This window comes from Heliangelus exortis, chromosome 7, assembly GCF_036169615.1.
Source record: "Heliangelus exortis chromosome 7, bHelExo1.hap1, whole genome shotgun sequence".
Lineage (NCBI taxonomy): Eukaryota > Metazoa > Chordata > Aves > Apodiformes > Trochilidae > Heliangelus > Heliangelus exortis.
The window spans coordinates 10,165,291-10,181,882 of NC_092428.1; the positions used below are offsets into that span (position 1 = coordinate 10,165,291).

Consider the following 16,592-nt stretch of genomic DNA (forward strand, 5'->3'; position numbering starts at 1 on the left):
CCCCTATCCTATGGAAGACTCTCTCTCTTTTTCACTGTTTCATTTAGGTTTTTTGATCTTTCTATAGCTCCAATTGGGATCAAATGATCAGATTCATGTTGCACAATGAATTTATGTGATGCCATATTGATAAATTTTGTGTTCTCAGTTCCTTTTGTAATAGTTCTTAATATTTTATTTTTGTGAACATGGAGCTCATCTTCCAAAGAAATCATCCACAGTCCCTCCACAGTTTTCTTGAGTTGTGGCTGCTGATTTGGAGCCCACCATTGTGTCTGAATAATACAATCTATCTCTTCCCCCTTCTATTTGTCATTTCACTTTTTTAACATAAACTCCATCTGCCATTTTATTCCTTGGTCACTGGGTGTAAGTCTCTTCAGCATTACTATGCTGTTCATTTCTTACTGTAACTCTCCTGAATAACTTTGTATGCCAATAAATGTTATGTAGTTGCTAATATCCCTCTCTAGAACACTTTTAAAATATGTTGAACAACACAAGTTTTAGTGTATGCCCCATCAAATGCCACGGGTAACCTCCTTTCATCATGACCAGTGGCTACAGACATTATTTTTTAGCAAAATCAGGATGATTCTCTTTCAGTGTTCTCTTTGCTTTCAGCTTCTTTACAGTGTTGCCTTGTGGCATGGAGTTCAAGCAGCATTGTACAGGGCTATCAAAGCATGGAGAGTTGCAGCAGGGAACCACATGTGGTGCATTCAGAGGATGAAATAGGCTACTAATTAAGCTAATGCTTCTGAGGAATTGTGAAGAAGTTCCTAACATCTTTGTTTTGTGGGGAGACATACTTAAAAACTGGACATGATCTGTAGAATTTTGTGGAGGAATGTGGATTGATGTGTAAAGTATTCTTCGTTTCATAGAAAATGTCGAAGTTGAACTTCTCCAAAACTTGATCTAAATAATTGTGTAGCTTTAGAGAGTGAAAACTTCATTTATTAGCTTTATGTACTATTTAAGAAAAAAAATCCAAATGTGATATATCATTGCAAGTAAGCTAATTTCCAGATAGGTTGCTTGGGTTGAGGGGGAGGAGGGGAAATAATGCTGTTGTTCTGCTAAGTAATATAGACACCTAAATTGCCAGTGGGAAATATGGCTCTGACTGTCACCAAGCTTGATGAATGAATCCCCAAATAAGAGCTTAAAAAACGGTTGAATATGATACATTATTTCGTGCAGTTTGTTTGTACTAGATTAGGGTTATGGTGAAGCTCACTTTTAGGTTCTTTGACAAAATCAATTATGCCCTGAAGCATGAATTTTGATAAGTTTTTTTAAGTGACAGCAGCTTTAATATTGTGTTGAAAATTACTTACATATGTGACGGGAAAAAATGAAGTTGGAGAATAAATACTACTCTGTCTGCAGAACTTCAAAGCAAAGTTTGCTTGCACAAATTGGGACTGAAAAATTCCATAGTCTGGAACCATTTGGCTACAGATAATTTGAAACAGTCTGTCCTAGGCAAATAAAGGAAACCAACCTCCCTGGTTTATTCTTTTCTTACTAGCAGAACATCTAAGTTGCATCTCAGTATTGACTTCTTGGAAAAATATGTGCAGGTTTTTCTATTGCATCTTTGATACAGGATCCCCTATTCAATTACATTGGCAAATATGTATATATGTAAAACTGAAGCCATACTGAAGCTATAGCTTTCTGCTACAGAGTCGTTGAACAATTTAGCAAGACCCCACAGAATGAAAGAGTGCATGTATTTTCCAGGATGTTGTAATAAAGTTAACCTAAGTAAGCATTTCATCACCATCCCTCATCAGTTTAGCTTTCAGCCAAAGTCTTTCAGCTTTGGATATTTCAACAGTGTGCAATTTAAAAGTAAGTTATCAAGACTCCCTTGAGAAATAAAAGTAGCATTTCTTCATTTTCTGAGTCCTGAAAAATGCTAAAGCTGTTTCTAGTTCAGTTAAAAAAATCTAGGAAACTTCACATCTTTATCATCACTTTTAACCCTGTCAAGTCAAGGAATGTTGGAAAATAAAATTTATATGAAATTTGCATGTTGGTGTACACTCCACTTTTCTAGTAGATATGACTGATATTTTTACATTTAAAATTGTCAGAAACTCTTTTAAATGTTGATACATCAGAGATGAAATTGCCTTGTCGGAGAATGCCAAGTGCTCCTGGTCTTTGGAAATTTAAGGAGTTATTTTCAGCCATATAAGTTCCTAGGAACAAGTATGAATATATGGCAATGTGACTGCCATATCTAAGACTCTATCTAAGGGGATATATTCCTTTAAACCTGAATAATTTAAAGTTTGTATTGATGACAGTCAGACATATATCTTGGTTTTGTGGTGCATGTTTGTGCATAACAGGCAAAACTGGGCTTGGAAAGGTAGTTATGGGTATTGATTAAGCACCAGAACTTTTGCTTACATTATGGATGTGTATACAAGTAGGGTAGCCTGTGACTTTCACACTGACAGTGTAAGGTTGATTGTTCAAAAATTGAGCTCCTATGTGGCAGCTGAATTCAAGTGAGCTTTGAAACAAAGGAATGTAACATGTGTCAAGTATCACGTTGGCCACTTTTCACTTGCTTTGTGAAAATGGAGCTGTAGTCCAGATAATAGATAATGAAAGATGCTTCTTCCCATCTCTAATGTAAACCTTCTCAGATAGAGAGGTTCTCTACCTGGATTTAATAATCATAGTGGTCTCTAGAAAGTTGCTAAATTTAACTAGCAGAGGCAGAAGATGTCTTCAGTGCAGCCACACTAGGAACAATTGGAAAACAAAACTAAAACCAAAAACCAACCAAACCAAAAAAACCCTAAACAATAAACCAAATAAAACACTTGTAATTCTGCTCATGTTGGGAAGGTTCTGGGCTTTTAGATATTCATCACCTGCAATAACAGCCTCTCACTTTCTTTGGAATTGAACTGTATTTCTTCTTGCAACACCCCTACTTAGCAGTAACTGGGATTATTTTTTGACTGTTCAGTCTAGATAGTTTAAATGTAAGCCAGAATTCCCACTTTTATGTACAGTGGTGACAGAAGTACATGTTGGATGAGGGAAATAATGTAGTTGAATATAATTTTTGCTGGTCTGCATTTCAATTTTACAGAACATCGATAAGGTGGTATTTGTTGGCAACTTTCTCAGAATCAATATGATTTCTATGAAGGTGTTAGCATATGCTATGGATTATTGGTCCAAGGGACAACTGAAAGCTCTGTTTCTGGAACATGAGGTAAGGAAATACACCTTTAACTTACTTTCATTTGCAAGTATGAAAATTTTGTCATTCATGACTTGGTGAAGTTAAAAAGGAAAATTTTAAACCATTGCTTTGAAGTAAATGCACAGAGTTCTGCATAAGTATAATTTAATTCCAAATTAATTTGAAAATACCCCAAATTAACTCCATGGCCTGCACATCTTGTAGTATTTGTTGCTAATTGTTGCATATATCTTATTTTTCATTTCTGACCTTAATATCAGCAAAGTTCATTTGTGTCATCTGGTATATGAACCTCAACTAGAATTAATTTTTGGAAGGATAGAGATGAGGTGACTGTCAGATGGATGTGTTCATAATGGTAACTGCCCTACCTCGAAACAGTTGTGATTTCTTAATTTTTGATGATTTTTGAGAACTGTATTTTTCCCTGCATAAGATTTTTCCCTGTATAAGGCCCTTCACTGGACCTAAACAAGATAATATTAAGTCATAAATTATATGTAGCAAGGCTGTTCTTACAAGGAAGGTCTTTTAGTTGCCATAAAAGAATAAAAAACTCTACATGCTCATGCTTATGTCCTATTTGAAATTTGATTGGTTTTGTTTTGCTTTTGTCTTGTTTAAAGGGTTATTTTGGAGCTGTTGGAGCTCTTCTAGAATTACTCAAAATGACAGATGATCAGTGATGAAGCTGTCTGAAGAGATTTACTTCTACAGATGCTGCTGGATAAGAGTGAAAGCCACTACAAGGATGGAAGTGAAGCCATTATGGTAGTTCTACCTGCTGGATTTGTAAATAATTTAAAATCCTTTTAGCTGATCTTTAACTTCTGGGTTTTTGGGTTTTGAGCTTATACTTCAGAATTCATACTGGGAATAACAAGTTTTTTGTTTTTTTTTTCTGTACACTGTATTTTCTAGGGGAAAAATGTGCAAAGTGGCCAAACGTACAGATTTTATTGATTCATTTTAAAAAAGTGGATACTGTTTAATATAGGGCCTGTGATATGAGGCATCTGCCTTTCTTCTGGGGTTTACTGATTAGTATGGTAATTTTAACTTCATTTAGTAATCACTCTAGGAGATATCTTATTTTCATGACGTTTCATGATTTGTTCTTGGTTTCAAATGAAACTACAAAGCTGATGCATTTTGCTGTGAAAACTAGTAATTGATTGTTTTTGCCTTTCCTCATTAGATGAGACACTTTATTTAACATTTCCCCAGCCCCCCCCCCCCCCCCCCAACAAAAGAAAAGAAAACAAAAAGCTTTCTGTGACTACCTGAGTTTCTTGGCAAGAGTTGGTGGGGGCAGGGGTTTTAAGATTGTAATTTTTGTAGCAGTCATGACTGGCAACAGGAACAGACTACTAACTGGTTTTGCAGGACTAATTCTCCTCTATATTAAAAATTTTTACCAAGATGCAAACTAAAATTTTAATTATTGGCTTGAGGTTAAAATGAAATTCTGTTTCTGATTAAAATCTCTGATTTATATTAAAAGTTATGTAGTACAGATGTTATTAATATGGTACATATTTGGCTGCAAATGACAAAAGGAGGAGATTGTCTTCATTTATTTAAAGACTTCTCTGTAGTCTGCAATTTTTAACTTGATCTTAATGGAAAACAACTGATAACTGCATTATTCAAAGCTCAGTTTCTAAAATATTGACTAATATATTTTCTGGTTTTGAGCTAATGTTAACTTTCCCTCCAGGACACTAAGATTTTTATTGTTTTTTCCAATGTTTTTTCTACCTTTTTCTTGTTTGTGAATGTCTCTAGATTTTTCTTTTCCAGTTGAATTGGACCCTTTTGAAATATATGAACTTAGGTTGTGGTGTAGCATGTATAAATTTGCTTTTCCTAGGCACTATGAGGGCTCACAAATCAGAGGCAGAGGCTGAAATTCAGTCCATAAATTATTTTGTCTTGCAAAACTTTGTGATGTCACATAATGTAAAGGGCTCATCAGAGGGACATACATATGCAGGAGATCCACACACATGTATTATCAAATATATTTTTGGAAGGGGTTTGTTTCACTTTTTTAATAGTCATCAATTTCCATACCTCCCAAATGTTGAAATAAATTAACTGAAGTGTTAACGTGTCTGATGGAAATAAAGACCATTACTGTTTTGATGGTTTTAATACGTATGTGGAATTCATTTCTTGAACTTAACGATGTGAAAAACGTGACTGTTTTGTGATACATGTGACCAGTTATTTCCCTGATCATTCTTTGGGTCTTGAATCTTTTTTGTTCTTCCTTAGATTGCCTTGGTCTTTGAAGCTTTTTGCGTGCTTGAAGGGGATTTTTTGAAGGCACTAAACTACAACGTCAGACAAGTGGCATGTTGGGTTTTTATGTAATACTGAGTTTGAGATAAGCAGGGGATAGTTCTGCTCAGTGGGGCTAATTTTTCATAAATGAAATGGAACTTTCATTAAGCTTATTTGCTAAGTTTTGCCTGCAACTAAAGATTGGTTTTGTTTTGGTTTGGGGTTTTTTTGGGGGGGGGGTGGGGGGTTGTTTTTTGTTCTTCAGGAAGACTTCAAAATGTTTAGAGAGAACTGCACTTCTTATGATAAACAGTAGAGGGAAGCATGACATCGGTCATGTAAAGATGCTTTGCTTAAGCAGTGGAGCTCTGGAAAGTTTGTGGGGTTGGTTTTTTGTTTCGGAGAAAGATTTAATCGTTTTCTCCCTGGTCAGTTTTTGAAGGGAACTTGATATGGGAATTTCTGTCTCTTAAATGTTCTTCCATTCTTAGATTCTTTAATTACATGAAGGAAGACTATAATACTGAGTAAACAAATGTGACATAGCACTTCTTTAAAGGTTAAAATTCTCTAATATTAAAAAATGAATAAGAATAAAAAATATTGAAAGCCTAGCACGTTATTCAGGAAAATATATATGGGCAAGGCGTACAAATTGAGGCTGTGTGGCTGAAGAAGGAAAGCACGAGTCCCACAATTCTGGTACTCATAACCTTTTCTATAAAATTCCAGGGACTGCAGGTAAGTTGATCACAGTGATTCTGAGAGAAGCACAAAATAAAACTCGAACTTCAAAATGCTGATTTGAAACTTAAATATTTGATACATAAGTCGCAGTAGCAAAAAAACCAGGAAAAATTACTCTAAAGAGTATATTGAACAAATTACTGCATTTGGATGAGAAAAATATTAGGAAAGTAAATTTGTAGGATGGAGAGTTATGAAAAGTCACTAGGTAGGAGAAATTAAAGGAGCCTGGTGTAAGAGAAAAATTATATTTGCAAGCTAAACTCTCCCTTTCCTCAGAGAGAAAAGCCTTCACTAGTCCCAAATTCTGTTTTCCTCCCACCTGCGTTTTCCATAATCAAGGTCATGAAAGAATGACACAGTGATTTCTGGCCCTGTTCCAATAGGGGAGCACTTTGGGGCTATTCTAAGAGCACTACTGTTGTTGTCTTGGATTTTTGAGTGTTCTGTATCCGGTTGCTGTCTACAGTCACCTGATCACCCAGACTTATCTAAAGAGTCTGAAAACACTCTTACTTGACTACATACATGAACCTCTACTGTAACTGATAAAAACTGGTAGTTGGAGCAAACAAAGCTCCAAAGCTCTGTTGCTCTAATGAGGAGTTGTATTTAGAACCTAGAAATACCCAGATCCTTGAATATATTTGTTTTGGGAATGGTGAGGGTGAAAGGAGCAGAATTCCCTTAAAGATCAGCTTGCAGATTTTATATGTATTCAAAGCACTTGTTTTGGTATAAATTGATTAGATCTCTTACTGAGCTAGTCTGTGTTAATCTAGCTTCTACTTCTGAATCTTAATTGTTAAACTGGAGCAAAATGAGTGGGATTCCCTGCTCTCAATGATGATGGCTTGTGCCAAGGTCTGCTGCTTTCGAACTTGAAAATTTGTTCTTGTTAAAACACATTCTCCTCTTATTTTTTCTCCTTACCAAGGAACCCCAGTTTTTAATGTTTTTTGATAAAAGGTCTAGTTACATCATAGGAAGAAAGGTTTTAGACTAAATTATAGGGAAAAAACTGCTAATGCTGGCTAAAGAGTGAGAGATCAGTAAGAGTATTTACTTGATCAGACTTGGTAGAGAAGATTAGCATGGGGGCAGTAATGAAATATAACTTCTAGGACAAGTGGGGTGTTTGCAGTGCATTCCAAGCTCAGCAAAGCTATCCTGGTGTTTCACTGTTATCAGCCCTTATGTTCCGTTTAGACTGTCACAAGATACTTGCAAGTGATTTTTGGCAGGACACAGCAGAATTTTAGAGATGGGAAAACCATATGGGGTTGAACTGGTGACAAAATAAACATCATGATTGTTTCCAGTCAGATGAGTGTTCTACTGGGATCTTTTTTTTTAAAGTTTGAGGTGTCTTTGAATTTGGGATTAAATGAAATACAGGCTATGAAAAAGACCACAGTCTGGTATGTGTCTTGCTACCTCTCAGTGGGAGGCAGAGGACATCTGGTCTCTAGGATGTTCTGGAAAATAAACTATTGTATAACCCTAAAAACCTAATCCAGATTCTGGTTTTTTAAGTATTACTGGTGCTGATTGGAACATACTATTTGCACAAGTACTAGTGTGTTTGGGGAAAAATGTAGGAGCTGTGCAGTAACAATCTGTTCTTCAAACCTCCCACTTCTGCCTTCCCCCCAAAAATCCCAACAGAAGGATGCATAATAAAAATTAAGGTTCTAATTGTAAAAGTTAGGAGAACCTGTCAACTGCCTTGGTAGTTGAGATTCACCTCAAGACAAGGTACTGGCATTTGGAGAGATGGAACAGAAGTGAGTAAGAAAAGCTGAGGTGCACAAGAGGCGAAGCTGCTGATCCTGGGAAAAGGGACACAGCAACATCATTAGAGGTTTTTGTGAGTGTCATGAAACAGGTGGGAAGGACACTGCAGCTTAAGCAATTAACAAGCTCTGTTAGTGCAGCCATTGTGAGATGGATGGCAGATCCATGAGATGGGAAGATGGGAGATGGGAAGGCCAGGTTGCTTGAGGGAATGGCAGGCAGTGTCTTGTCCTAATTCAGAGGTTGAAGGAATGGTGCAGCTGGGTGGTCATGAGCTAAACCAGTTAATGGTTACTACTTGGATTGAGCTCCCCTGTGTAAAGTACCCAGAGAGCTGTGCTGAAGTGTTAGCTCTCTAGGTACAGATATGCTCTCCAGTGCAGGCAATAGCCTGGTCTCAAACTTTTGCTTGTCTCAGTATGTGAAACACAATGGGGGATGTACTGGCCTCCAGATGATGATTTATTTTTTTTTTCCATCAAAACCAGTTCTGTTGAATTGGCAGGAGCACAGCTCTTTGCTGGCCTTCAGCAATTTTCTCTGTTGTGTGCAGCTGTGCAAAGCAGCAATGGGTCAGCAGCCTCCTACTGATGCCTTCCCCAAGGCAAACCTGAAGGTCCTGGCAAATGGCAGGGTGGTGCAGCCAGCAGAAACCCCAGAGCAGAGCACTTTGGTCCTGTATGTTTATTTCTAAACACCGTAGATGCAACAATGAAGCACCAAGGTAAAAGTATGATTTAAGGCAACGAAGGAGGGTGAACAGGCTGAAATAGCATCATGTTGTACTTAAAATAGCAGCATGTCATTCCCTGGTTTTCTGTGGTTATGCTTATTTTGTTGTGATTTAGGGCACCTCCAGCTTCAGAGGTGTCTCTCAAAATTGACCGCTGTTTTCCAGCTTTTTGGATGGATTACTCATCCATCTCTCTATGAAGGTAAAATTGAGAGCAAATATGAAGTTGTGTTTAGAACTAAGTGGAAGTTACCCTTTAACAAATGGTACCATGTACTAGAGCAGCTTTGGCAATGTGTGTGCAGAGTTGCCTTTATCCTTGTTACTGAGACATTCATTTATGCCCATCCAGGAGACTACAGCCTCAGGTAACCATGTTACTACTTTCTCACATAATATGTTATAATTATTTTATTTTTCCATTTGTCATTTTTTTTTTCATTATTTTGTGAGAAGAACTTACCCTTGTCAAGGGATTGCATACTCTTTGCTGCCTTGAAAGTATTGAGCAAAAATGCTTAGAGGAAGATAGAGCCTCATCAAGAGCAGCCACTAGTTTGATATTGCATAAGATGGTCACAACAGAGATGACTGCTTCAAGCAACAGGATGGTGTGGGCACTGGTATGTTAAGACTTGTTTGGAGTTTTTTTGTTGCTGTTGTTCATTAATTTTTTTTAAATTTTTTTTTTATTTTTTTAATTACATGTGTTAGATGCACAAAATAGCTGGCTTGGCTTTTAGGAGCTGAGTTCCCAGTGCTAGACTGGGTGAAAGCAGGGATGTGTGTGGTGGCAAGAATGAGGAAATTTATGCCTCAAGCCCATAGGTAAAATGTGCTGTTCAAAATATTTTTTCCTATGAGCTTTTATATCAATTGAGAGACTGCAATCACTGTGTTCTTGTGTAAATTTGTAAATCATTTCCAACTGGCAGATACTGTGTTGATAGCCTTTTTATCCACTCCACTGAATCTGCCCCCTCTGTCCTCCCACTGCCATTATCCCGTCAACATCCTGGTTGCCTGCATACCCTTAGAAAGCAACTGAGGCAGCACAATGTGGTCTGTGGACATCTGTATTGTGAAATGCAATAAATAGTGTGATTTGTGCAAGGCAGGGGAAGCTATGAGAAGCTTCTTGGACCAGTATATGCTTCACTTGGAGTCTGAAATTAAAAATTATTGTTGGATTTATCTGAACGGTGAGAAAACTCTCTTCTATTTGGAAGTTAATTTTACTCTTATTTTTTAAAAATCAAACTCCAAAATAGTATGTATTCAAAAAGCTAAATGAACAAATGAGTTTTCTGTTTTCAAAGCTGGCTGGCTCCATGAATCACAAAATGCTGAATTTACTTAAAAGAACTTTTAGTTCCTTTTAGCAGAATTGTTTTGGTTTTGGGGCAACATCAGCCCCAGTGTAATTTGAATAAGTAAACAAATACATGCTGTTCATATGTCCTAAGCCTGGAGCATGCTGTTACCCAGCTAGCATCCAGCATATTGTACTTGGCTACAAAAGGTTGTGCACAAAAACACCCTGAGAAATATTTACAAAATAAACTAAAACCACTCCCAAATTCCCCAGTGTTGTAGTAATTTCTTTTTTTGGCTTACAAAGTGAGTAATCTCTTCAAATAGATAAACCTTTTTTCTCCAGCAGATTTGCCTGTGCAGGTTCCTATGTATCACTGGTTTGTCTCTTCTTCGAAGGGGAAAGACCAGTGCTAAGGAAACTGCTTTCTGATGATGACCCATCTCACACTACAGCTGTCTTTTTTACAGGTAGGATAGAAAATATTTGGGAACTGAACTTTTTTTAGTCTTCTCTCCCTTCTACCTTTGTTCTCATCACATGAGAAACTGCATCAAAAAAAATAGAAGAGGCACTAGCTGCTGAAAATTAATTCACATTTTATTCATGGGAAGGATATTCAAGGTCAGCTTAGCTTCAGTCAGAAAGACTTTTTTTTTCAATATCTAATATTTTTCTCCACTATTAAAAGCTTGATTTTTAACCTGCCTTACAACCTACCTCCCTGTTCTGGATGTCTTACCTGAAAAGGCTGTAAAATGTTCTTTGTCAGGCTTCCATGAACAGCTGCTTCACAGCCATTTATACATGTTACTATGAAGTTCCCGAATGCCTGCCCTGTTACTGTAGGTGTCTTTATCAGTACAGGAGCAGAAGAGCTCTTACTGATACCACTCTGTGGAGTCCACTAACTAAGGGTATGAAGAAGTTTATTTGGAGATCACGAAGTCTGGTGACTGAAGTCTCTTTATTCACAAAAGTAAGAGAACTGGCTTTTACTTTTCTAATTTATAGACAAAGAACTGATTTTAAAAACAAAGAGGCAAAATACCTTAATTAGTAAAATATTACTCAGGCTTGAGTCACCATAAGATTAACAGCAGTAGACATATCAATTAAATGGGAATTAACACTGGATGTCGTATACCTTCAGCAAAGCTTTTGACCCAGTCTCCCTTAGCATCTTTGTAGCAAAATTCATGTGGGATGGATTCTTGGGTTATGAGGTGGATTGATAACTGGCTAAACAGCAGAGTTCAGAGAGTTGTCACCAGTGGCACTGAGTCAAGTTGAAGGCCTGTGGCAGTGGTCCCCGAGGATCAGTACTCAGTCCAGTTTTGTTCAATATCTTCATCAGTGACCTGGATGAGGGGATGGAGTATTATCACTGACAATACAAAGCTGTGGGAGGGGTGGCAGGCACACCAGAAGGCTGTGCTGCTATCCAATGAGATCCAGACAGGCTGGAGAGCTGGGCAAAGGTGAACCTCATGGGGTTCAATAAGGACAAGTGCAGACTCCTGCACCTGGATAGGGATAACACCAACCTCCAGTACAGATTAGGGGATGTCCTGCTGGAAAGTAGCTCCATGGAAAAAGACCCTGGAATCCTTGTGGGCAGTAAATTCTCCATTGATCAACAATGTGGCCTTGTGGCCACGAGGGCAAACTGTACCCTGGGGTGCATCAGGAAAAACATGTCCAGCAGTTCTAAGGAGGTTCTCCTCCCCCTCTACTCTGCCCTTATGAGACCACACATGAAATACTGTACCCAGTTTGGGGCTCCCTAGTTAACTAAAGACAGGGATCTACTGGAGACAGTCCAACAGAGATCTATGAGGATGAATAAGGGAATTGAACATCTCTTCTAAGAAAAAAGACTGAGACAACTAGGGCTGTTTAACCTTGAGAAAAGAAGGCTGAGAGAGGATCTTATTAATGTCTATAAATAACTGAGGGGAGGGTGTCAAGAGGAACGGTCAATGTCAAGAGGAATGGTCAATCTCTTTTCGCTGGTGTGCGTTAATAGGACAAGGAGTAATGAGTATAAACTGCAGCACAGGAAGTTCCACCTCAGTGTGAGGAGAGATTTCTTTACTGTGAGTGTGACAGAGCCCTGGAATAAGCTGCCCACAGAGGTTTAGGAGTCTCCTTTGGAGGCTTTCAAATCCAGACTGGATGCATTCCTGTGTGGCCTGCCCTACGTGACCCTGCTTTGTCAGGGGTGTTGGATTAGATGATCTCTAGAGGTCCTTTCCAAGCCCTAACATTCTGTGATTCTACGATTTTACCATTCCATATCTCTTTACTGTTTTAAATGTCAGGTCCTGACAGGTAAGATTGGGCTCCAAGCCTGTATGCAGAGGTGTATTCATTACCCAAGGGCAGTGAAGGGTCCCTCTACCCAGGCCTACCTGAAAGCACACTTGTGGTTCATGCACGTGCATAAGATTGTAGTCCCTTTTGCTTTGCAGGTGCACGGCCACGTCCCCAGACCTTGTACAGCATCTGGGTGTTTCTGCAGCAGGAAAACCTAGCGAGAAGGTGGGATGGTTTGTGCTGAGCTGCTAGCCCTTTAAAGGATGATGCCTCAAACTTTTTCCTACCAAATGATACCAACAGCAGGTGAAGGGTCAGGCACAGATACTTCTTTTCCACTGTGTGGCACGGCCATCCCCATTTCAAGCCCCTGGCCCTTGTGTGTAGAGGGCACAACCATAAGCCTGCCTGCACCTGTGCCCCTCTGCCCTCCTCTGGGCACCTTGCAGCTGCCTGGGCAACAGCCTGTCCCACAAAGCCTGTCCCCTGCAATTACCATTTCAAGGGGTTGCAGAACTTCCATATTTAAAAAAAAACCTCATGAAGAACCAATGAGGCATTTGGCTCAGGCATTGTTGTGTGGGCAGGGGGAACCAAACCATCTCAGTGTCAGAATGGTGACAGTGTCCAGCTTTGCACCCAGGAGGCTGATACTGAAATGCAAGGGTGCTGAGGGTCAATGCCGTAGTATTTACCAAGTATCTTGCTATATTGAGCAAATAGTTTCTCTCATACTTTTAGCTGGTTTTGGTTTAGGTCTCTGTCCACACTTGCTTAACTCAGTTAAAAAGAAACAAACAGGAGAAAAAAAAGCCCACCTTGCACTGAGCTTGTGTTGTGTTAGTGCCCCTGGAACTAATCTGGTACATCCCCAAATAAAACAGGAAGCTTTGATGCTTGTAACTTTCTCTCTGGGTGGAAGGACAATAGTTTCTGTGTTTAGTAACTATGTAAATGTTTGTTGTAGGTGTTACCAGTAGGAATACTTTATTTGAAGGACTGTACTAAAGTTTAAAGCAAAGAAGCTCTTCCCCCTACTTGTGAGCACAACTACAACAGGTAGTAAAAACTCAACTGAAAGTAAGTCTACCTGTTAATCACATTTTACAAGTGGGATGGAGGGAAAACATACCTGGAAGCACAGCAGATCTGGGAATGGGTAACAAGGTCCCCCTGAAACCTTAGCAGTGAGCAAGTGCCCTCTGGAGCTTTTTCTGAGGGTACAACAAGTACTGGCTGAGTAACTGGTTTGCTGTGTTGTGGAGCTGTGGAGAATGAGTGGTGTCTTGCCACCTTCCTAGAACCAGGTGCTGATGTGGCAAAGTGGATAAAGATGACTTCAAATTTTGAACCCCACTTCGTCTTTCTCCAGTGTGTTTCCAGTGTCTTTCTAGTGTGTTTCCCTGGGAGCTGAGGATGAGCCATTAACACCAGCTCTCCAGAGGAGCACAGGAAGCCATACTCACCATCTGGCAGGATGTAATGCCATGGCAGTGGTTAGCTCTCCTCAGCCTATAGCACCATTACAGTCCATATTTGGTACTGGCTTCCTGTGTGGATTGAAATAACCCAAACCTCTGACCCACAGCCAAGTGGATATGGAAGAGAGACTAGAATGGCTGTGATAAATCTTGCTTCCAAGTACAACTAATTCAAATTTATTATTCCCATGCTGTGAAAAATTCCAACATATAATTTTTTTCCAGATGTGAAATTAATTTTAGACACTTTGAAATTTCTTTTTTTTCCTCCTGCTAGTTGGCTAGCAGGCTGCCCAAAGAAAGGCATTGATGACTAAGAATTTTATTTTTTTTTTTAAAGCTCCTACCTTTGTACAGCCAAGTTTCTTAGAACCATGTTTGCATAGGACGTGTTTTGATGAATCTGTGTCTCCAACTTAATTCACTGAAAAATTCAGGCTACCTGCAGTGCTGGTCTTTGTTGAATATGTGCATCAAAATGTGTCCAAAAAGCTTAGTGCATGTGCTTGGACCAAGGATTCAAATAACAGTCCAGATGGAATACACCAGATAAAGAGCAGTAAAGTGAAAGGTTTGAAACCTGGATGCTTGCAATAACTAAAAGGAGATTAATCATCCCTTTTTTCAACTAATATTAAGTACTGACCTCACTGTATTTAGTTTATATAAGGAAAGAGGAAATTTCTGCCAAAATTCCCAAAGATTCTGGAATATTATGCTCTTGATCAGGCAAAATATGTTGCCAGATGTAACTGTGTCTGGTTCTGGGTGTCATCAGAAACAAGGCTGTTAGATGCATCTTTGTGTCTGATGCCATATTGATGGTCTTAGTTCCAGAAATCACGGCTGTCCAATGTGAATGTCCAAGTGAGGAGGCCATGGAATAACAATTACACACTCTTTTTTTTCTCACCCAGCCTTACACAGCCATGTATTTTGAGGAATTCATCAAAGTCTTTTGATCTCCTGAAGCTCTGTATGGCATTAGAGCAACAGAGCTTTCACCCTCAGGAGGGGGCCTGTGCTCACAAGAGGTGATACCTTCTTGCATTGAAGTCACCAAGATTTGGACCGTAGCTGCAGAGGGGGAACTACAGGGGCTACAATTTGTCTAGTCTGTGTTGTCTTTGGCTTCAATGTCAGAGATGTAGGGGAAGCTGTGTCCCCTTGGCTATAGGGTGACAAAGGTTTTGGATAGGGATCCAAATGTTAGTGATCATATCTGAAAATGTTATTTGGAGCTTTCTGTTACAGTATAGCCTGTACTGTTGGTTGCCAGTATCAGGAAGGTGAAAGAAGAGGTCAGAGGAAGGAGAGCAGTGGGGTTTTCATTTTATTACAGACTAATTGTATATAAGTCAGTATATATAACAGTTATATATATAACAGTTATATATATAACAGCCAGTTATATATATAACTTATATACATAAGTTCAATTAAAGAACATACTTTACAAACATGCATGCATAGGAAGGGCATTCATTTACTGGACAATGGCACCTAACCATCCTTCAAACTGTAAAAACATTAATCTTATCCATTAAATTCCACAGTGTTAGAGTTTCTATTATTTCTGTGGCTTCGAAAGTGCAAAAGAGTGCAAAGGTTTTATTGTTGTTTGCACAGGGACTAAGCCAAAATAACCCCCCTTCCCAGATGCGTTTCCTTTGCCTGATCAGGCACTTCAAGCAGGGGAACACATTCCTTTGATACACTGATTAATGCAGTTCTGGATGAGCAACATGCATATTGCTGCAACCCTGAACGGACTGTGGTCATTGCAGGTGAGTGATATTTTGTTGCTTGTCAAAGTGCTAGATGGAGCAGTGCAATGGTTCCGTTATTTGGTCTTGGCAGTCGAAACTTAGTTAAAAAAAGTCTGTCCTAGCAGTGGCAAGAACAAGCCTGTCATGAATGTGTAAACCATGAATGTAAACCAAAACTTTATATTTCTAATATTCTTATTACAGTGTTACTCTAAAGAGTCAAATGATGCTTTATGTGTTGTTTGTTTTACTTAGTGATGAATATGAACTTATATAAAATTAATATAGCACAAAAGAATTTTCTTAAGTTGTTATAGTGCCTAAGGCCAGGCTAGCAGAGTATAAGGAGTCTTACTGTGTCGTTCTGTGTATTCCTGGTTCGTAGAATACATGATGTGGCTTTTTGGTGCTCTGAGCATATCCTTTCCACACCACTAAGAGGAAAGCATTACCTGTGTTGACCCAGATGTCAAAACATCAGAAGGCAACATAGATAACCACTGTTGTTCCCACAACTGATGGAGAGTTGTCATAGAGACCCTGCCAACCCAACTTGCAGAGGAAGTTTGCTGCAATGCCAGGACCCCCTTTCTCTTCAGTGGTAGCTTAATGCACAGGCCATATTGTTCAGAGCTGTCCATTACCTTGCTGTGTTAAAAAGTACAAATAAACCTCTTGCATTTATATTATCAGTGTATTTTGGCAAGAAAAATCTTGCAATGTTAGCTGCAGTTTATTCCAAAGAAGGTTAAAAATCTTTCCAAAGTTTTACAGAACTCTTTTTTTTAATAAAAAAAAAAAAAAAAAAAAAAGGGGGGGGGGAAGGGGGAAGGAAAGTAAAAATCACCAAGAAAGTAAGAGCTGCACTTTTTTTCTTATTCAAGAACAAACTTTTTTT

The 16,592-nt window shown here is 38.8% G+C and overlaps 1 protein-coding gene and 1 long non-coding RNA gene across 8 annotated transcripts in view; both read left to right on the plus strand.

Moving 5' to 3' along the window:
- PANK1 (pantothenate kinase 1) overlaps positions 1–5,401 on the plus strand; it is a 36,447-nt gene extending 31,046 nt beyond the window's left edge. For all 7 annotated transcript variants that reach the window (XM_071748743.1, XM_071748740.1, XM_071748744.1 and 4 more), the window contains 2 exons: positions 3,128–3,253; positions 3,871–5,401. In XM_071748743.1, the coding sequence (XP_071604844.1) occupies positions 3,128–3,253; positions 3,871–3,930 (186 nt within the window). In that variant the 3' untranslated portion in view covers positions 3,931–5,401. The remainder of the gene's footprint in view (positions 1–3,127; positions 3,254–3,870) is intronic.
- Positions 5,402–13,875: 8,474 nt separating this feature from the next.
- Positions 13,876–16,383, plus strand: LOC139798038 (uncharacterized). The gene is made up of 3 exons (XR_011726677.1): positions 13,876–14,959; positions 15,555–15,712; positions 16,080–16,383. It is a non-coding gene; the product is annotated as an uncharacterized lncRNA (long non-coding RNA).
- The last annotated feature ends 209 nt before the right edge of the window (positions 16,384–16,592 follow it).